The sequence below is a fragment of the Gallus gallus genome, chromosome 24 (assembly GCF_016699485.2).
Source record: "Gallus gallus isolate bGalGal1 chromosome 24, bGalGal1.mat.broiler.GRCg7b, whole genome shotgun sequence".
NCBI classification, from domain to species: domain Eukaryota; kingdom Metazoa; phylum Chordata; class Aves; order Galliformes; family Phasianidae; genus Gallus; species Gallus gallus.
Genome location: NC_052555.1, coordinates 4,502,073 through 4,523,301, shown reverse-complemented (window position 1 = coordinate 4,523,301; position 21,229 = coordinate 4,502,073). Strand labels below are relative to the sequence as shown.

The window sequence follows — 21,229 nt, the reverse complement described above, 5'->3', positions numbered from 1 at the left end:
AGCTTTTATTGATTTGGGGGGGGGGCGGGGGGAGGGGGGAAGGGTGGGGGTGGTGGCGTTGAAGTGATGGGGCCGGGTGAGGGCCGCGCTGGGGCCGGTGACGCGGAGATGCCAGGGAGGGGATCGCGTGCTGGGCCCCATTGGCCACCTCTCGTGCATTATCCTTTACCAAAATGGTATTTTTTGGAGCGGCCTGACGGAGCCTGGCTCGCTGGTTCGGAAAGCTACCTCTTGTGTTTGTTTTTGTTGTTTTCTGATTTTTTTTTGTTGTTGTTTTTTTTTTTTTGCAGTGACAGAAGCACAGTTTGCAATATTTGTTTGCTTTGTGATGCCATTTGGGTTTTCATCTCATGCTTTACTTGCAATGGTGTATTATTTTGTAATTTAGCTGCGTTTGTATTAAATTGGGGAAGGGAAGGGGGTGGGGTGGGTGGCAGGAAGAGTTAGGGAAAGGTTTTGTAGATGGGAGTAAAGGGAAGAGAGCAGGGTGTCTGTACTGCTGTCCCCTGTCCCCTTGCTCCCTCACTGTCGGAAACGTGAAGGCCTTAATCTGGGGAATTCGCTGCCGTGTGACAGCGTGGTGGGGCAGGGCGCAGCCCGGCGGTGTGTCGGTGCTGCAGGGAGGGGACTGTGAAACTTGAATAGGAAAGCGGAGCAGTTGAGCGTTATCTGTAATGTGAAAGCCCGGGGTGCACTGCAGGGCTGGCATCGATGCCGCGAGCTTTGGGGAGCTGTGCAGCTCTGTCTGAGCACCGAGTGGGGTGGGTTTGCAATTGTTCATCTGCAGAGCATCGCCCTTTGGCCGTGCACAGGGCTTGCTGGGGGGTGTTCATGGGGGCAGGGGGCTGCGATGGGGGCCCTGAGCCGTGGTGGTGCTGCTGGGAGGGTCTGTCCGTGCAGAGCACCGTGCAGCAATGCCCCGTGTGCACCTGCGAGCAGTGGCACTTTGGCTGCTCCGCGCCGAGGAGGTGAAGCGGGGCAGATGCTGATGTAGTACAATCCAGGATGTAACTTTGGAGAATGGCTTGTTTAATCTTTGTGCCTAAAGAGAAACACACACATACACACAACCAACAACAACAACAAAACAACACACCAGTTCTTTCACATAAACGGTTGCTGCAATTTCTCACAAGTATATGGTACCTTTTTGCAGTGAATTGGTACTGCTGGTCGTGGGTGTCATGGTACTGCTGAGCGCTCAGCTGAGCTCACGTGGCTTTTGTTGCTTTTATGTTCCCTCCCCTCTCACTGTCCCCTTCCTCCCCTAACACAGACATTGGCATCGTTTGGCTTCAGAGCTCAGCATGGTGCAGAATGTGAATCGGGATTCCCGTTGGCTCCCAAACAGCACGAGCAGAGTCACTGCAAGGCTGTGTCTGATGATGGGTTGCCCAGCTAGAGGTTGATGTGGTGGCTAGCTTCCCTCTGCAGTGCTCATGGCGAGCACCTGGCATGTGCCATGCGCCATGCTGTGTGCCGTACCATGCTGAGCCACATGCTGTGCCATGCCAGTATGTCCCCATGTTGGGCAGTGCAGCATAGCACGGTGCCTCTCCCACACCCAGTCCCAGTGTTTGAGTGCACATCCTAGTATTTGTTTCACATAGTGTTACGTATGCATGAACTTCTAAGGCTGCGAAGCCATGGTTAAGCTCCATGACACCTATCCATATATATATAAGTATATATATGTATATTATAGCACTGAGGACCAACTGCCCTGCTGGACCAAGCAAACTAAGGCTTTCTTTCATCGCTTGTCTTTTATGTCGTGACAGCCCAAGTGCCAGTCTGATTGCTCTGTATTAAAACTAGTGTTTGGAATTAATTGATGTTATAGTTCCGTCTACCTCAGCACCTCCTGGTAGCCTCATTTTAGAAGGTGCCCAATTTTTTGTTTTTTGTTTCTTCAGAGTATGGGTTACTACTTTTTTTTTTGTACAATTCTGTTTCCTCGCTGTTTGTTCCTTTGCAGTACTGCTTGCGAGTCCTATCTGTTCTCTAGCCACAGATGCAGTTAGCTAAAAATTTCCTGAAAAAATGAATAAAAAAAAAAATAAGTCCCGAGTTGTGGTGTCTCCTAGTTGCAGCTCTCCGCATCTGCCTTCATTCTGTGTAGATTCAGATGCATTTCTTTGTAAAACTTCAGTGTTTCTGACAGAGGAAAAAAAAGAAAAGAAAAAAAAAAAAAAGGAAAAAAAAAAGAATATACTGCTGCAGGTTTTTTTCTCTCCATGTGTCACTAAGTGAAGTTCGTGCCTTCTATAGCAAAGAGAATATTTTTTACATCCTACTAACAGTAGATTTTTTTGTAGTGGACATTTTTTGTATTTTTATTTATAAGTCTCATAAGGAAAATAGCAATGTTCAGTTGTATACCTTGAATCTGCAGTTAGAAGAAACAATAAAGTTAATTCAGTTGTCTCAGCCTGCTGTCTCCTGTCGCTGTTCTGTGCTCGGATGTCAGCCCTGGGAGGAGGAAGAGGAGGATGTGGTGGCAGCAGAGCCCTCCAGCGCTGTGCTGTTGGCGTTGGGTGTTCCTATGGTGCAGGTCAAGCATCCTGACCAGTGCTGGAGGGCACGGGTGAGGAGGGCTGGGTGGATGGGGGGACCCATCCCTGCGCACCCCCAGACCCAGATACTGTCTCAGAGATGGATGCTGCAGGGAGCGAATCCCACCGCTGTGAGCCTGGAGGGATGGGGGTCCAGCATGGCAAGCAGGAGCTGCTGTTTTTCTGAGGGTGTGCAGCCTGGAAGGCGCTTTTCCAGGGAAAATGGAGGTATGTGATCGTGGCTCTCCAGAATTTCTTTTTCATTAAGAGCCACGAACTCCTAAAAAGCTTCCTTCTTATTTATGCAGGGCTCCCTCCGTGCTTTGGCATAGGAGAGGGCCCTTACAGTGGCAGAAAATGAAACGTGCCTCCTGTTTTAAAGTCCCTTGGCATCCCTGGAGACCGTTTCATCGTGCGCCGCATGATGCTTGACAGGGTGATTTGCTGCTGTCCTTTATTTTTCCTGTTTGAGGAGAGCAGCGGCAGCATCTACAGCTCTGCCATTCTGCTTCTGGAGCCAAAAGGGCCGTTCCCACCCCATGTGGGTGCTGTTCCCACCCAAGGCTGTCTCTGCCTTGCTGGGATGGTGCATGCACAGGTGCATTTGCATTACTTGGGAAGGTGGCAGGGCTGGTTGCAGGCTGCCTGGGTGATGTAGGAGCAAACAGCAAGAGGAGGATTCACAGCAAGAAGCCCACACAGGGGCTCCCTGCTGCTGTGGGGTGCATGGGGTGCAGCCCTTGGCCCCGCTTGCTGCTGCCAATGCAGGCACTGCTGCTGCACGCACAGCTCGCCGGGGAGCGGAGCGAGTTTGCCTCAATGAAAGTGAACTCGTTCATTTAAACCTGACTGCAGAGTAGTCTGGCCCCCCGCTGTGTTAATTATCCTGTAGTTCTAAACTGATTGCTGTACACTAAGCTTAAGCCCTCCTTTATTTATTTACTGACTACATTAACAGCAAAGTCTGCACTCCTTTTATGTCGCTGTATGGCATGCGGCACTCAGCCTGGTGCACTGCGAGCTGTGCTCCCTCCCACCTTTGTTGCCCCCCCCCCGGGGGCCAGGATGCAGTTACATGCCCATCGTATAGCAGTCCCAGTGCAGTCACTCCATGTAATGTATCATTTATTTTTCAGGTGATGGATGCAATGCACTGCTGTGAGCGTGGGTTCTTCCTGTGCCCTGGGATGAGGGAGCAGTGTGCCCACCCCAAGGCTCCCACAGGGCTCCAGCTCCCCCAGGACAGCTGTGCCCCATCCTCTGCTCTGTGGGTCCCGCTGCAGGGCATAGCCAGCATAAGTGGCTCCTGGCCCATGGAAGTGCTGGTGGCAACGCGTGAGCCTCCAAGTGGCAACTGCCTCTGGTGTTGCCTCTTGGCACAGCCCCTCCTAGGGATGTGTTGGACACCCCTGGTGGAGGTGTCCTGCTTGCAGCAACCTGCTGTCTGCACCATCCCTCGTGGAGGAAGGGATAAGATCCCGCTGCAGCGTTTGGCTTTATACAAAGGAGTTATTATAACAGGGAAATTGTCATAGGACTGGGCCTTTGTCTGCACATTCACACAGCAGCTGGGAGTGATTATGCTGCAACAATGTTCTGTTCCATCAACATTATGTCCTCATTAAACCTTTATTAGTAGATTAGATTCAGATTTATTGATTTTTTTGTTGTTGTTTAGAGGAAAATCCAGGCTCATCTCGGAGAGATGCCTGTAACTTTTCCTGCATGCAGCACTTCCCAAAGCGGTGTGAGGGAACAGCACTAATCTGAAAGGGAGAAAGCCTGGATGCCTCTTCCTGCTCTGGCTTAACTCCTTTCCCATGGTGACCTGTGGAGCAGGTGAGGGTTAGCAGCTCTGCACTGGGATCGAGTCACGTTGGGACCAGATGGCCGGAGAAGTGTTGTCCGTGGGAGCTGTGGTGGTACAGGTGAGCCATGGGGCAGAGGGTGTCCATGGGGCATGGCTGAGGAAGGCGATGCAGTGGTCCCACCGACCTCAGCCCAGGTCTCGTGCGGGCGGGAGGCATCGCACGCCCGGTTCAATGGGCCCATTGGATTTGTCTGTTGGAGCGTTTGATGTTACATGAAGGCAGCTCATTCCAGAGGGTGTTAATTGCCCGCTGCAGTGATCAGGTCTGTAGCACCATCGATCTCGGTAGGATCAATGGGCTGATTTAGTGTCTCACAAACTCTTTAACTGGACACCTCATCAATAGCCAGCCACTTACAGACCATCAGCACATTAGCGCTGGTCGGGGCTGCCAGGAGTCCACACCACCCGGCCAGCAGCCCTCCTGTCACTTAGCAGGGAGTTTTCCTGCATGTGAAGGCCTGGGAGGGTGTCTGGCCTGTGGATCGGGGTTGGTGGGCTTGAGAGTGAACACAGAGTTGCCAGACACTGTGATATCTGTGTTCCTGTCAAGGAGCTACCAGAGCAAACAGGATGAGGCCTCCATTCATCACCAGCACTTTAGAGGATGTTGCCTGCGCTGGATGCTCAGGTAAGGAACCAGTGTGAAGTGCACATCTGTATCTGCACAGGGTTTCAGGAACCACCCTGAAAATGCCATCAGTTTGGCTTTTTCTCTTGGCAGACATCACAGCTGCCTGACACACTACCCCCAGTTTGCAAACACACTGTGCAGGTATCGCATTGGGCAGAGCAGCTCTTTACAGTTTTTGGCTCAAATCCCAGTCCTGCTGTTCTGAGATGCAGGAGCTCCTTTTCTCTCCTGTTAGACAGCAGCTCCACGCCTCTGCCCTGGCAGAGGTGCACAGAGGGAACATGCTTATATATGACAGCTTTGGAAGCCTGCATTAGTGGAGGACCAAGACAGGTAACCCTGTTGGTCTCTTCCAGTATTGCATTCCTATGGAGACAGATCCACTTGCACTGTTTTTGTTTGTTTGTTTTTTTCTCCATCTGCTAGTTCTCTCCCAGTTACTGTACTGATGGGTAGGAATGCAGAGGGGATCTGCCAGGCAAGCATGCAGAAGTACTCAGGAGAAGGGGAGACATAGACATGCAGGACCTGATGAGCCTCTGGCTCTGGTGAAGCAGTAACAAAGAACAAGAAACAGGTGTGCAGCTTCCAGTGCTTCGTGCAGGGTGAGTGGAGCTGGTGAGCGCAGCCCTGCGTGGAGGACAGATCCACGTCCCTCTGCCACAGCAGGCTGCGTGATGAAGGTGGAGGTGGGACTGGGAAGGAGGTGGGTGGCCCCGAGACGGAGGAGGGAGCAGGAAAACACCCTAGGGAAGGGAGGAGGGAGGGGTGGGCATCCTGATGGACTCCACTGGGCAAGGTGAGGGCTGAGCCCCGGGGGCAGCTGTGTCGGTCCTCGCCCAGCGGAGCTCGGGGGGATGGATGGCACCGGGGAGCCCCGACGGGAGCGGCCGCCGCCGGACTGTGCCGGTGCCGCTGTCCATGGTGCTGAAGCGCCGGGTGGGAGCGGGGCCGCGCCGTGCTCGTGGCCCTGTCCCGGCCGAGGGGAGGGGGAGATGGGTGCAGAGGCTGCAGCCATCCGGGAAGCCCTTGTGAGGTGAGAGGAGGGGAAAGGAGCTCGACTGGAGATGACGGCGGTTCGGTTGGGGTAGGTGTGCTCGTTGCTTGCTTGCTTTTCCTCAGCCCTTATCTTAGTGCTCAGATGCTGCTGCTCTAGAGCTACTGGAAGTGGGCTAATTGCACCGGTCTGGATCTCTGTAGTCAGAAAACACAGGCGGGTCTGAGTGCAAGAACCTGGGAGTAGCCTCTGGAGCGCAGCAGCATCTGAGGTCCTCACCTTGCCTGCCCCAAAATGCAGCTCAGGCATACTGCCACACCGACCAGAGTGTGCCCAGTGTGATGGTGTAGGCCAGGACAGCCACCAGGTATGCTCGGAAGAGCAGAACATCCAACACGTAGCCCACTTGCAGCCACTCACGGGCGACATCACGAAATTCATCACGCTTCTCGAGGAACTGGCGGATGGTGGTGATCTCGTGCAGGATGCTGTGAATGAGCAGAGAGCCCTCTGCTGGAGTGGCAGAGGCAGGGGTGGGCCTTGTGCTTCCTGCCACCTCTCGCTCCCGAGGGTCTTCAGAACCGTAGTGGTTCAGTTTGGCTGCAGGATCGAGAGAGAGAAGCGAGAGAAATCTGTTCAGATGCAGAGCTGAGACTTCTGCGTGTGATCTGGACATCTGGATTGCTGTGCATGTGCCACAGTGCTCCAATAGAGATGGTGAGAGCTAATTGAAAGAATGAATGCTAGTTCTGATAATACACCATTAGAACAGCTTTGTGCTTAGATCTGCGTAGGGTTCATTTCCCTTCTGTTTCTGAAGGCTCTCTCTCCCCCCAGTCCTTACCTGTGCTGTCATTGTTCTCCACGTGCCTGGAGATGTCTGAGCTCTGTGTTCTGCTTTGGCTGAATTTCTTCCTGTCCCAGATGCAGAGCAGTGCAGTGGCACGTTCCAGCAGTAAGTGCTTCACCCAGCTGGGGACGTGAGGCTGCAGGTCTTGCTTGTGTACCAGGCGCACAATGAAGATGGTCTCTGTGAGGCTGATGACGAGCAACGCCATGCACACCACAAAATAGATGCCTGTGGAGATGCCAGCAAGGTGAGTGGCCTGCAATGGCCAGCACAGTCTTTAGATCGATGCACAGCGCAGGCAAGTCTTGAGTGAATTCTTCCTGCCAAGCCCTGCAGCAGACCTCTGGTCACAGCATGGAGCTGCAGCTCCTGTAGCTCCGGGCCTACAACTGCTGTTGCAGTTGCTCTGTAGCCCACCCCACCCAGCTGGCAGGATATCATTCTGCTCTCTGGGCTGCTGTGGCAGTGCCCGCACAGCCATGCATCTGCTCCAACACCAGAGCTCCAGTGCAGCTCTGTCAGATACATGGGGTAGCCTTGATACCTCCAAACCCTGAGCTACTTTTACAGCCCCCATTTCTGTACCAACCCACATCTCCCATTTCTTGCTCTTATGTGAGGAACTCTTGCCCCAGCACCAAGCACCAGCTGGGACCAGTGGTGCTGCCGTACCTATCAGTGGGGTGCCAACAGCAGTAGCTGGAAGCGTGTCAGATACGATGATGAGGAAAACTGAGTAGCCCAGGAGGAGAGTGATCTTGAAAGAGACCCTCTCGCCACTGTTGGGAGGCAGGTAGAAGCCTACAATGTCCATCACCATCAAGAAGATACTAGGGAGCAGCAGGTTGATGGTATAGAAGAGAGGACGCCTCCGGATGACGACCTATTGGAACATAGGGAGAGACAGGAAAGGTTTAGTGAAGGTAAGAGCCCTGCATGAAAGGTGGGCTTGGGCTGGTCTGGGTCTCTGCTAAGGCAGGTGAGTGGTGGGCTGCACTGCCCAGACCCTCGAAACGGTGGAGGGATGCACCTCAGCACGGGGCTGGAGAGCAGCTTGGTTATGAGGTAATGGGACTAAGGGCAAAGCTATGCCATGGTGCCTCATCTCTGAGAACAGCAGCACTCAAAGCAGGGCACAGCGTGACACGGGGCCCCAAGAAGGCGAGGGCCCTTACGTAGAACTTCATCTCGGCGTAGCTGTCGCTGCTTTTGACGCTGAACTCCTGGAAGTGGCTGAGCACGTACAGCAGCTCCCACTCGCCCTGGTTCATGAAGACGCTCCTGTCGAATTTCACCAGCTCCGGCTGCCGCCACAGCGAGAGGTTGATGTCGTGGACTGCAAGGGAGGTGGGGACCGAGCTGCAGGCAGCCGGGCACGGCATTCCCGAGCCGCTGGGGCCACCTAGAGGGGGACGCGTCCCCTGCACGGCGCCGCCCGCCCCAATCCCGGCCCCGAGACCCCCCCGGCTCTCTCACTGTTGTGCAGCCAGCTGGTGAAGGTAAGCGAGCAGTTCTGGACGTCGAAGGGGAAATTGTAGATGTCCAAGCTGCAGGCTGTCACCACTTGGATGGGCTTGAGGTTCTGGACCTCTCCGTGGTGGCGAACGTAGACGTAGGGGACATCGGGGGACTTCCCAACATCCACGCTGGAGGGCACAGGGACAGAGAATGTAAGGGTAGGGAGCACTTTGGGGAGGGCTGTGAGCAGCTGGGCTTCTCCTGGCGAGCTGTGCTTGGGATGGGGACTGCCCAGCACTGGGACCTTCCCTTGCTGTTCTGCCATCATGCTCTTTTGGAAACAAGTGGAGGTCAGGGGGAAGGGCCAAAGCAGTGACACACTGCCCCGCGTGGGCATAGCTGCCCCATTTATTTACCGTGCTGCCCATGCTCTCCCAGAGCAGCCCAAGGCCATTTGTGGTTCTGCCTCGTGGGGGTCTCTGCAACATGAGATGGTGGGAGCACCTTAAATCCCAGCAGAAGTGGGGGTGGGGAAGGACAATGGCTGGCTTTGCAGGGAGGGCTGGCAGCTCTGCAGCTGCCCTGCATTGTGCTTCCTTAACAAAGCCTTTCTCCAAATATCTGGATCCCACCCCCAGCACAGTGTGGGTAATTACAAATGTTTGCAGTTAGCCAGCATTGGAAATGTCCCAAGTGCCAAGCCGTTCCCCATCTGCAGCCCACTGCATACGGGGGCACTGCCAGTTCTGTGCCAGGAATACAGAGCAAGGCGCAGTGATGGGAGAGGGAGGTTAAAGCCCCCAGCTCCCTTTTGGGGTTTGCTGCGGTGGGGTTGGGGCTGTGCTGCACTTACAACTCGTTGATGAGGATGTCGGGCACCCAGATGCTCTCCGCAGGGAGGGAAATCTGCGTGATGTTGTCGAAGTGTGCTGGATCCCACTGGAGGAACTCATCCGTCCAGTGCTGTGGGTGCAAAGGAAAAGGGGATCTGGAGGGTAACACTGGCCCTAGCCCTGCCAAGATCCAATCTAATGCCAGCGGCCTGCCACAGAAAGAAGCCCTAAATGCCTTGTATGAGAGAAAGGAAAGCTACTTCTCCAGCAGTGAGTTGCAGGCAATGTGAAAGCTGTGTCCTCTAAGTCTTGACTCGTGCCCTGCAGAGGTCTTGTCATGCCCTGCAACAGTGGGGGATAACCCCATGGTCGCTCAGGCACGTGCTCATGGAGACACGTTTGCCTCCCAGGGGTGCTGGCTCTCACAGGGACACTGCCCCATCCCCAGCAGCATCTCCCATGAGCACAGAAATGCCTGTCCTGTCTCTACCTGTAATTGCCTGCTTCTGCACACGTCCAGGTGCTTTGTGCGTCTCATGGGCCTTGTTTGAGGGTGAATTCATTGACTGATACCTGGGCAGTCACAGGGAACAAAAACCAGAGGCGAGTGAATAGCTGAGCAGACAGGGAAGCTGTCTTTGGGGAAGAGGCTTGCTAATACAGTGTGAACTCAAAGGAGATTTTCCTTTCTGTTGAATTTAGTGCTCCACAGCCTTCCTGCATTCCTGCATCCAAGGGAGATGGGCCCCAGTTTTGGAAGGAGCCACCGCACCATTACCTGTCTGCAAGGCTGGAAGCTGAGATGTGGAGGTAGGGAGTTATCAGGGCTGGCTGACAGCAGCCTGCCTTCCCCCGTGCACTCCTGGGACAGGCACATCCCTGCACACTGTGGGGCAGAGCCTCAGTGCTGGCAGATGGGGCTGAAAGGAGGAAAGGGGGGGGGGGGCAGCAAGGTCTGTTGGCTCACCTGTCTGTACCAGATGTAGGTGGTCAGCACCTGGTTTTTCTCATCCTGTGGGAACAAGAGGAGTGATTGGTGCAGGGTGACAACGAACCATTACCGGTGTAGGTGGGTGGAGGTCGCCAGGGGGAATTTGTGCAGCAAGCATCACTCCTTTTGCAGAGGAATGAGCAGCAGCACAGTGCTGTGGGGTGGAAGGGAAGAGGCTGGCTGGGAACCCCTTGGTTTCCCATCAGCGCTGGGATGGAAAGACAGCAGACTCACCACGCTGAGGATGGCATACACCATGACATCGATGGCCACAGTGGTGGTGGTGCGCCAGTCCCGCACGGGTCGGACTCCCCTCCTGTAGTGAGCCAGCAGCGTGTCGGACAGACGGAGCAGGGCTGGCGTGGAGGGGTCTGGCTCTGGGTTCCCCTGCAGTGCTCCTACTGGGATGGGGAGAGGCAGCTCACATTTGCTGTCTGCCCCCCCGGTACCCTGAATCACCCTGACCTTCCCCTAGACTTTTCTTGGGTCTCAGATGGCCACGTCCCACCTGAAGCTGCTGTCTGCCTCTTCTCCAGGAGTGACGTCAGGACAACTGGGCAGCCACAGTGCAAAGCTGCGAGGGAATCACTGCCTCGAGATGAGTGTTCTAACTCTTATTACTTGGAGAGGCATTGCTGCTTTACAGTGAAGTTTAAGGCTACGTTTAAAGATGAACCAAGATGCTAAATTCATTCATTAGGTAATGAAGAAGGCTAAAATCTGTCTATGCCAGATAAAAAAGGTACCTGTGTTAATCCTGGTGGGCTGCATCATGTGTGTCACCAGGCTTTGAATACAGCTCTCCAGTGCTTTCTATGGCACAAACGCCTGCAAACGCTGCTGGCCAGTCAGTCTCTTGGAAAGCGACTGCAGACCAGCTGGGTTTTTTGGCTATTGGTCAAATATCTGTTCCTTAGCTCATCTTTGCTGCCCCATTGCATTCATGCAATGCTGGGAAGGTTCTGTGCCACTCCTCCATCATTTGTGGTGCTGAATGGCACTGCGTCAAGGCTGAGGAGCCCAAGTATTGGACAGCACATCTTCTGTGTGTTCAGATCTCATCCCCTTGTGGCACACGTGAGAGTTGGATGCTCTGAGCCCACAAAAGGAGGAGGTGCAGCGCAGGGCTGTGTGATTAGAGCTGGGATAGCACTGCTCTGTGCCGTGCTGGCTGGGAGCTGGGGCTCCCACATCCCTGCTCCAGGCACTCCTCCTGCCCTGTATGTGTATGGTGTATGGGCTGAAGCTGAAGAAGGACCCACAGGGCTGGTGTACTTGTGTGCATGCAGCGTTGGCCCTGTGCTGTTCTGCCAGGGTGTGGGCATTGCATCTGCAGCTCTGTGTTGCCAACGCGGCATCTTTAGCTATGAGTGACATTACTTTGTTGTGCAGGAGCAATGTTGGTGTTGGTATGTCAACCAACAGCCCGGCCTGTATGTAACAAGGGCCACTCATTGGAGTAGATCTGCAGGAAGTTGGGAAAAGCTGCCTGGGAGGAAACATTCATCTTTCTTTTCAGCTAAGAAAAAGCAGCTCCAGCCCCTCCAACTTTACATGCAACCCAAGATGCCCCAGAGCTGGCTGTGCTCATGACCCTCATCCAGCCATGTGTTAGCAGTTGGAGGTAATGGGGGTGAGAAGCAGCGATCAGAGGGATGGGAGGAACACAGGTACTGCTGCCATTGCACCAGTGGCTCTGGCCAAGCTGCAGCTGCTCACAGCTGGCTCGGGGCATGGAAAAAGCCACACTGGATGGGGTTGGGCTCACTGCTTGGTCCCAGTGCTGGTCCCAGGGCTTGGCTGGCTCACACCACCTGCCACACTGCAGGTAAGTGCCGTTTGCTCAGTGTTTTCCATCTGAGCTAAAGGGAATTCTCGTCTATCAAATGAAGTAGCTTGGAAATGGACTAACTTTGAAAGGGCAGGAAGCTCCCAGTCGCTATCTGTTGGCTGGCAGTATTCTGTTACCGAGCGTTCAAACTTTGTGATGCGATCAGCATCGACTGCAGAGTGAACTGTTATTCCAAAAAATGCCCAATGGTGAGACAAAATATCTGTTTTAGACAGACGAAATATCTGTTCCTCCTCCCTCCCCCCTTCCCCCAGCTTTATCCTGTTCATAAATAGGACAGAAATGACATACACTCCTGAAACCACTTGCACGGCCCTGTACTGGTTGCCTTTGACTATTCAACATAAAGAACATTGGCCAAAGCTGCTTCCCCAGCTTAGCCCTGCAGTTGGGCTGTGGCATGCAGCCGTGCCAGCACTGAAGTGGGGTCACAGCACCGTGTCTGGGGATCCTTCCTTGGGATCCAAGTGCTCTGAAGCCCCTGATGAGCCCAAAACCCAGCGCTGGGTTCAGGTAAGCCATTACTCTTTCCAAGAGGTTACCTATGGTTGGACTTATCCCATGGATGCAGATTTTGACTAACTTTAATCTTAAAAAAATACTAAAAGAACACAGAAACAACCCTAAAATTTGCATGCTGCGTAGAGCCATTGCTTACATGAAGGTGCTCCAGCGTGCCACCAGCTGCAAGAAACCAGCTCCTCCTCCCACCCCTGCAGGTTCCCCCGTCGTGTCCTTACCTGCGTCCTGCAGCATCGACACCGGTGGCAGCAGTGCCAGGAGCAGCAGCACGACAGCCACCACCAGCACCATGGTGCCCCACGTCCCCGGCTCCGTCCGCGGTCTGCGCGCTCCTCTGAGTGAACCCAATCAGGGAAGCAGGCAGCACTTTTTGCTCGCCGTCCCCCAGCCGTCAGGTTTGGGTAAATGCGTAATTAATCTTGCAATCAGCCTCCTCTGCTGCATCGAGTTTCAGGAGGGGAGGGGGGAAGGAGGAGGCCGCCCGCCCCACGGCTGGCATGCAGCGAATGCTGAGTGTATGAGCCCCCGGGCCATGCACGGTGCTGGGGGGAAGCTCCTGTTTCTGGGAGGGGTGGGAGCTGGCTGCATCATCTGCGGGTGACAGCAGTGGGAGATTTCCCCATCACAGCTGTGCTGCTGTGGATACTGCGCAGGTGAAGGATGAAACCTGTGCTACGCACTGGCCCTGTGGCTGTGCGGGTTCGTTTTGGGGGACCCGCGAGCCATGGAGGAGAGCAGGGGCTGCAGGAGGTGTATGGGGAGCAGTTCTGGTGATGGGGAGAGCCATGAGGCTGTGCCAGGAGCCCTTTCATGGCCTGCAAATGAGAGAGGTGAGATCTATGCCAGGGGCTTACAAAGAATAGAGCCGTAGAATCTTAAAATAGCTTAGGTTAGAGGGGACCTCTAAGAGACCGCTGCGCTCCAACCCCCTGCCATGGGTGAGTTGCTAGCTACCACACCAGGCTGCCCAGGGCCCCATGCAACCTGGCCTCAAGTACCTCCAGGAGTGGGGTGCTTGGTGGGGGTACAGCTGGAGCTGCTGTGGGGCAGGGTGGGCTTCCAGCAGCCGGGCGGAGAGCTCTGGAGCTGCTCTGAGTTGCTAGAGGGGAGGAAGAATAACTGCTCAATGGCAGGGAAAGAAGCCTGGGGATGAGCAGGGCAGGCTGGAGAAGGGCTTTCCCCAAAGCCTCGCGGTGCTCCCAGCTTCCCCAGAAGCTCCCCCGTACTGGGAGGTCTGGTGAGGCAGCCAGGCAGGATCGGAGCCCTCGGCTGCGGCACGGAGCAAATTGCATCAGATGGCAGCGTGGAGTCACTTAAACGAGATAAGAATTAGTGCACAGCCCTGATGAACTCCCCCTTGGCTGCCAATAGCGGTGTCAGGGAAAGAGAGAGTGTAAAGCTGGGGCTAATTTGATTTCTCGGCTCTGTTAGCGGATGGTAAGTCACCTCCCGGGGAGCGCAGACAGCTCGGAGCTGTTTGCTGTTATTGAATCTGGATAATAAAAATCACGGGCAGCGCCGCAGCGGTGCTGGGGACCGTGCCCTGGGCTGCAGTGCTGGGGAGCACGCAGGACCTGCTGCCACCACGCTGTCCTCCTGGCACCTGCAGTGAGTGGGACACGATGCACTGCACGGGGTCCAACCGAGGGTCCCAGCATCACAGTAGGGTCCGGGGTGGAGCGGGACAGTAAGGAGCAGTGAACCGCAGCCTCAGCGGCAGCATCATTAACTCTGTATCCTCTCCCTTGGGTTTTATGTCTTCATCTTAAAGAGATTTTAATGTAGTTCCTATCAGGCCTCCTGTTATCGGATATCTAATTAGTGTGATCTATTATAGCCTTGTATTACGCGCGCGCGCACACAGTCTGTACGTCGGGGGCTCTTACGGGACTTTTTGTGGGATGTCTGATATAAATTGGCAGTATCCAGATCAGATTTACTTTCTGAAATGGTATAATGGGATTTTATTAGCTCTGTAATCTGCTGCACAGTAATTGCTTTTCTGAGAATCGAAGCGCTCGGCATCTCGAGTTTCCCTGAGCTCAGCCCGGCTCCGTGCACCTGCAGCACCTCCACGGCTCCAGCACCATTCTGTGCACCAAAACCTGGTGAGTTTTCCCTCTTTAAGGACTGAGGACGGTGCTCAAATCCTTCATTATTCCATGCAGAGCTGAATATTTGTCAGATACATGTGAAGTCTCTCAGTGGGTACTGCCTGTAGGCTGCCCTGCTTGGTGATGCTGTGCCACGCTGTCCCCTGGTTTTAAGCATGCTTCAGCTCTGGCTGGCTGTCGGGAGGCACCAGCTGTGAGGAAGGATGCTTTCCCCAGTGTTGGATGCTTCTCAAGGTGGGGGAACCTGGAGGGCAGGGGCTGTGCGTGCTGTCCCGGTGATGCTGTGCATCCCTCCCCTCACACCAACCTGTGCCAACCAGGAGCGCAATCAGAGCCACCCGCTGCAGCTGTGGGCTCAGCCCTGGGGTGCTGCATGGGAAGGGCACTCACCGATGGACACAGCAGAGCAGGAGGAGCAGGGAGGTTACAAACGAGATGATGGCAGAGCGATGCTTTGTAGATTGCAGAGCAGAGGGCCATTCCTTGCTTCTATGGAGACAGCTCCCCATAAAGGCTAATAGGTTTTTGAAGGATACAGAGCATGGAGGGATCTGTTGGCTCCACGAGGCCGTTCTTTTAGTGCAGGGACTGAGCTGGGTGCCCAGTGAAGGGGTCCCCCCACCAGAACCCCTACAAAGCACATCCAGGATGCAGCTGGAGGGCGGTTTTGGGAGCCAGGCTTAGCACTTTGCTAATGCAATCACCACCGTGGGTCACTGCAGATCCTGACAGCTTTGCTCTGTGCAGGGAACTGGGCTGACAAACACCTCACCACCTCATTGTGAACCCATAAATGTCTCTCAGGTAAATAACCCTGCACCTATAGAGGTGGGTGCTGGAGTAACGTGCACATAGGGCAGCACTCAACATCAGCAATGCTGCCGTCCCACAGCCTCCCCCAGAGCCAACCTCCAAGCCTGCATGAAGCAGGTAATACCATGACTGCAACTGAAGAACAACCACAGATGTTCCCAAGGATCTCACCGATGCTCTGATCAGAACAATTCTTTTTTCCCCTTGTGGGTATGCATTGCAGGTGAGTGGTTCCTGCCATGGCAGTGCAAGTGCAATGACAGCAGCAATGAAGACAAAGTGTTGGTGGAGTATCCTGTTGGGGATAATCATACACAAGCAGGGGATGAGGAGGTGACCCGTTTGGTCTCCTCCATCTGCAATTCTTGTTTACTTTGTTCGTCTTTATGAGGGAGTGTGATTATGCGACTGCTGTAATGAGTTTAAATTTATCTCAGCAGTGCTTTGGAAATAAGATTTTATTAGAGCGATAGGAAAGCTTCCCCAACTCCTGTCCCCATCCTTACCCATAAAAATGCACAGGAGCCATAAATAAGCAGCTCTGCAGCGGCCGGGAAGGGGAGCACTTCCACAGCCCCACTGTATTTCATGGTTTAATTATCAGCAGCACAAAGTTCTGTGGGCCTGGAGGGGACAGTTAAAACGTCTCTGCAGAAAGTGCTCTGAAGTGACGCTCTGTAATGAACGTGAGGCTGTCTCCCGGTGTAAGAGAGTGTCTCCTACGAAGCAACTTGGTTTTAATCTCCTTTGAATGCTCTTTGACAAACGGGCCAGGCTGCACGGCACAGCGTCGCTGAAAGGGGATAACTTTGGCAAAGTCATCTGTTGGCTTTCAAAGCTCTCCGGCCACAAGGGCTGAGCAGAGGGGGTGCTGCGGGGGGGGCAGAGGTTGGAGCATCATGCAATGAGGGAGCAGCCCTGGGTGTGGGGTGCAGCCCTGGGCAAGGGGTGCAGCTGGCACCTGCACAGTGTAAGAAGGCCTTGGTGCAAACTTTATGGAGCTGTAGCAGTGCTGGGATGTGCAGCGCTGCGGGGCACAGCGGAGGGACCTGCACCCAAATCCAGCCAGCTGCGGGGTGGTTTGGGGGGGATGGAAGGGTGTCAGGATGCAGCTGATGTTGCTCTCATTTCATTAACAGCAGCAGAAGCATTTCACGGGCAATTGGAGATAAATACCAGCGCTGCACAATGAGCAGCGAGAGACAGCTGCAGGTAGGGGCTGGGACAGTGCCTGTGCAGAGCAGGGGGGGGCTGTGAGCTCTCTTGTCTCAGAGCCCCCCCCAGCCACACTCCTACTTCTCACAGGGCTGCAGATCACCCCTTGTCACAGGGCTGCCCACAGGGCAGACAGACAGGTGGGGGTGGTCACCACACAGAGGGTGCTGAGCGTCCCTGGGGCAAACAGGAGGATGGAGACAGGAGAAGGTGGGGGGGGGGGGGTGCATTTTGGAGCCCAGCAGCCAAATGGGCACAGCTGTAGCCCGGTCTCAGAGAGCTCAGCAAAGGAAGGCTCTCCCTCTGCAAGCTGCTCGTATTTACTCATCTGCTTAATGAACTCCACTTGGAGCAGCTGCAGGGATGAGTCACGCTGTATTTCAAGGCAGCAAGTGGTGTCGGTGCTGTGCTGGCATCAGGTGCAGCTCAGGCCAGGGGGCAGGGAGCAGCCGTGCAGTTTGAGATCTCATTCTCAGCACCGTAAGCAGAGGGCTGAGCAGTGCTTGCTGTATGGCTGTGAGCCCCTTTTTCTTCCTTGGGCTGCAACAAAGTGTGAGCTATGCCTTGCTTTGCTGGGGACCAGTGCCCTGACACAGCCCCTCTGTTGTGCTGCCCTTGGGGACGTGGTCAGCAGCATGCTGGGCATGGTGGTGACCTCTTGGAGCTGCAGCTGGTGGCGATGGAAGGGATCCCAGGGAGGATCCCTGTGTTCCCAGGGCTAGGAATGCAAACCCAGCAATAGAAGCTTGATGCCTTTAAATCCCCCATCAAAGCACTTTTCCTTCAGTTGCATTCACCATTAGACACCCTTCAAGTGTTAGCAATATTATGCCACAATTTCATTATCCATTAAAGCCAGGTAATAATAAGTACACCAAAGTATTTGGAGCCCATTGGCGTTAATGGAGGAGATCCATCTCATTCCGAGCAGGTACAGCAGCCGCGCGTCAGAGATGCGATATTACCCAAGGTTAGGCAGGAATTGCCTTGCTGAGAGCAGACCCACCGGTATTTAATCTTGCATGGCTGTCTTTATGGCACAGTGTGAGCCTGGTGCCCGGTTTGCTGCTTTTCTCTCCCTGTTATTTTGCTGCTGCACCTTCCTGACCTGGTTAGGTGGGAACACACCCCCAGGACAGGGGTGTTTATTCCTCTCCTTGCTCTCTGGGGGAGGATTGGTGCATCCCCAGCAGTAGATGTGCACCAGGAGCTGTGCAAATGCCGAGCACTTCAAGGCACAAGCATTTCAAATTGGCATTTCCTACCATGCCTGCTGCTTTTAAACATGACCCTAAAGTGTTTCTGGGAGAGCAGGTGAGGATTACTTGCTGTCTCAGAAGGGCAAGTGTTTGGTGTCCATTGAAACTGCCCCACAACTTGTGCTCCCTGGGTGCTGGTAAACATTTCTGGAATACTTTTTCATTCTTTTTTTCATTTAACAGTGCAAATGGATTGCTTCCTTTTGGTAAAATCAGCCTGTATGGAAAGGTCTGAAGGTATGGAAGGAGAGGGGTGGTGGCCCACCATCAGCTCCCACTTGTTCCCCATCCAAGAGCCCCTCACCACAGTAAATTATCTTTGATATAACGGCACTTGTACTGTGCTTGACACTACAGGAGAATCACCGGTATCTGTCTTGCACCCTAATTAGTTACTGTGACATTAATCAGGCTGCTCAGCATAACGCATACCCACAGCAAACCCAGAGCTAAAAATACGAGGCTGAGTTTATATAGGCAATCAGGACATTAATAATTTTTTAGAGGGAGTTGTCTCGGCTGCTTTAGGCAGGCACTTGTGTTCAATCTCCATGCCTATAGATTTTCCTGCTCATAAAACAGATAAGAGTGACCTCAAGGTAAGTGGTATTTTGTATGAAATGATGCATGGAAATCCCCTTCCTGCTCAAGCCCTGGCTTCTCCCAGTGGCTGCAACCCTGGCTTTGCTGTAAGGATGCGCTGGGCTGCAGCTCAGGGCAGTCCCATGGCACGATGGCATGGACATGTCACGTATCTCCTAGTAAGAAGGTCAGATAATGGGAAAGATTTCTCCTCAGAAAGAGTGGTGATGCATTGGCACAGCTGCCCAGGGAGGTGGTGGAGTCACTGTCCCTGGAGGTGTTCCTGAACTGCAGAGATGTGGCACTGAGGGAGGTGGGCATGGTGGGGTGGGTTGGGTTGGACTTGGGGATCCCAGAGGTCTTTTCCAACCCGAATGAGCTACGATTCCATGAAGCTGCAGGAAGCCCCCATCTCTGCAGGCATTCAAGGCCAGGCTGGATGTGGCTCTGGGCAGCCTGGTCTGCTGGTTGGCGACCCTGCACATAGCAGGGGGTTGGAACTGCATGAGCATTGTGCTCCTTTTCAACCCAGGCCATTCTAGGATCCTATGATTCTATGAAGCCATGGAGGAGGAGCAGCTCCCTTCTGGCCTCCTTAGGGCTGGCCCAAAGCATCCCTACACGGACCGCACAGCCTGGCTCCTCCTTACCAAGTTAAGCACCAAGTTTTGCAGTGCCAGCTGGCTGCTGTAATTGGCTCTCTCGTGGCGTTATTCACAGCTCTTCCCTCTTTCTTTTCCAGCTACCTTCCATCTTGCTTGTTAAAAGCAAAGGATATTTCGTCGAATTGGAATTCATTAGTCTTCCTAACAGAGGGAGCCTACTTAGACCTAAATTGGTGGTTAGCAAACGCAGAGATAATTCCCATGCGTTGGTATTTATCTTCCCAGTTCGGCAGCGTGTCGAGACAGCTGCCTCGGCGTCTGTCGGGGAGGCTCCAGCCAGCGGAGGGGAATACAAAGGTATCTGCCTTCCGCAGTTGGCGAAACTCAATATAAGCAAATTGGAACTCCGACTCGATTATCTCCCCGATCAGATTTCCCCAAGGCCCTAGCAATAACTTGATATTCTCAGGCAAGACTAGTCTTTTATGTGCGGGAAACAGGAGGCAAAAAGATCACAACAGAAGTCGGAGATGGGCCGGGAGCTGCACGGCTCATCGCTCGGCGTGGGCACCAACCGGAGCCTCAATAACAGCCCCTGCTTTTGGGATGGCATTGGCTCAGGTGCCAAATCCCAACGTCTTCGCTCATCTCCTTCTGAAACTTTCCTTTGGGGCAGGAAAAGGGCATCTCGTTTGGGAAGGGATGCTTAGAGGTCATCTCATCCATCTCCCAGCCCTGCTCTCTGCTCCCCTGCTAAGGATGGCTAGGGTGTGCTGAGCAGGTACCCATGGGACGCACTTGTTCTACCCTTAACTTTGCATTTCCAGCTGCTCTGAAATGCAATTTCAGTTCAGCAGGGAGAAGGAACTCAATATCTGCAATATGAGAGCTAATTACAGTGCTTGCAGTTATTCATTAAATTCATGTAGCATATTTCGTGTAATTAATACCATGCCCACGCAGCCCTGTGTTATCACACTTGCCGGCACCTGAGACGTATTTTAGCAGCTTTTGGGATATCGGAGTAGGTTGGAACAGCACAGATCTGCTGCCAGGCTGAAGGGGATGCTGCAAACCCTAAACCCAATAATATCAGCTCTGTTGCTATGAATAGCCCTGCAGACATGTGAAATTGACAGTTTTTTTTACCTCTCCCCTTGAAAACATCCCTCCAGATACGGCTTGAATGCTTTTGCTTTTATGGTTGGAGCCAAGATGACCCTTAAGAGGCCGTGCTGATGCTCCCACACCCGTGGTGGTGTTCCAAGCCCCCGCACTGCGAGGCAGCAGGGACGGCACCAGAAACGAGGAGCTGCAATTGCATGTGACACCTTCCTGAGTGCTCCTCCGCAGATGCAAAAAAGGAATTTTGCTCCGGCCCCGGGGGAGCTGAGCCCCGCCAGGTCATTGGGCCGAATCAAATTGCCAATGTGCAGCTCTGAAATCTCATCTGCGTTGTCCTGCATGTGCAGCCGGGGCCGGGGCTGCTGACAGCCCTTGTGATGAGCTGCTCCGCATCCGAGATCCAGCAGGAAACTGTAAATGAGATCTCATCTCGCATCGGCACCCGCGGCACAGCCTCGTCCTGAGCAGAAGTCATACAAATGAGGATTTCACAGAATCACAGAATGGCCTGGGTTGGAGGGGACCTCAAGGATCATCAATCTCCAACCCCCCTGCCGGGCAGGGCCACCAACCTCCCCATTTACCAGCCCAGGCTGCCCAGGGCCCCATCCAACCTGGCCTTGAACACCTCCAGGGATGGATGGGGCATCCACAGCCTCTCTGGGCAGCTGTTCCAGCACCTCACCACTCTCCTGGTAAAGAACTTCCCCCTAACATCCAACCCAAATCTTCCCTCTTTCAACTTAAAACCGTTCCCCCTTGTCCTGCTGTTATCTCCCCTTTCAAAGAGTTGACTCCCTTCCTGTTTATAGGCTCCCTTCAGGTACTGAAAGGCTGCAATGAGGTCACCCCGCAGCCTTCTCTTCTCCAGGCTGAATAAGCCCAGCTCCCTCAGCCTGTCCTCATAGGGGAGGTGCTGCAGCCCCCTGATCATCTTTGTGGCCCTTCTCTGGA

The 21,229-nt window shown here is 54.0% G+C and overlaps 1 protein-coding gene across 1 annotated transcript; it reads right to left on the bottom strand.

Annotated features, from left to right (window-relative positions):
- Positions 1 to 234: 234 nt before the first annotated feature.
- HTR3A (5-hydroxytryptamine receptor 3A) lies at positions 235 to 12,853 on the bottom strand. Its single transcript, XM_040652072.2, has 10 exons — positions 12,781 to 12,853; positions 10,423 to 10,586; positions 10,165 to 10,209; positions 9,218 to 9,327; positions 8,383 to 8,552; positions 8,082 to 8,242; positions 7,579 to 7,789; positions 6,901 to 7,134; positions 6,336 to 6,656; positions 235 to 6,253 (listed from the first exon to the last, which is right to left on the bottom strand). Exons 1-9 carry the CDS (start codon positions 12,851 to 12,853, stop codon positions 6,358 to 6,360), a joined length of 1,467 nt encoding a protein of 488 aa, XP_040508006.1. The 3' UTR covers positions 235 to 6,253; positions 6,336 to 6,357.
- Positions 12,854 to 21,229: the final 8,376 nt, after the last annotated feature.

Excerpts from the sequence above, each read along its gene's own strand:
- HTR3A (XM_040652072.2), bottom strand. The coding sequence starts at position 12,853 with ATGGTGCTGGTGGTGGCTGTCGTGCTGCTGCTCCTGGCACTGCTGCCA. Across the intron at positions 8,243-8,382 it reads CACCAGCTGGCTGCACAACA|TCCACGACATCAACCTCTCG; the intron begins GTGAGAGAGCCG and ends CCTCCCTTGCAG. Across the intron at positions 6,657-6,900 it reads GGAGAACAATGACAGCACAG|CCAAACTGAACCACTACGGT; the intron begins GTAAGGACTGGG and ends TCGATCCTGCAG.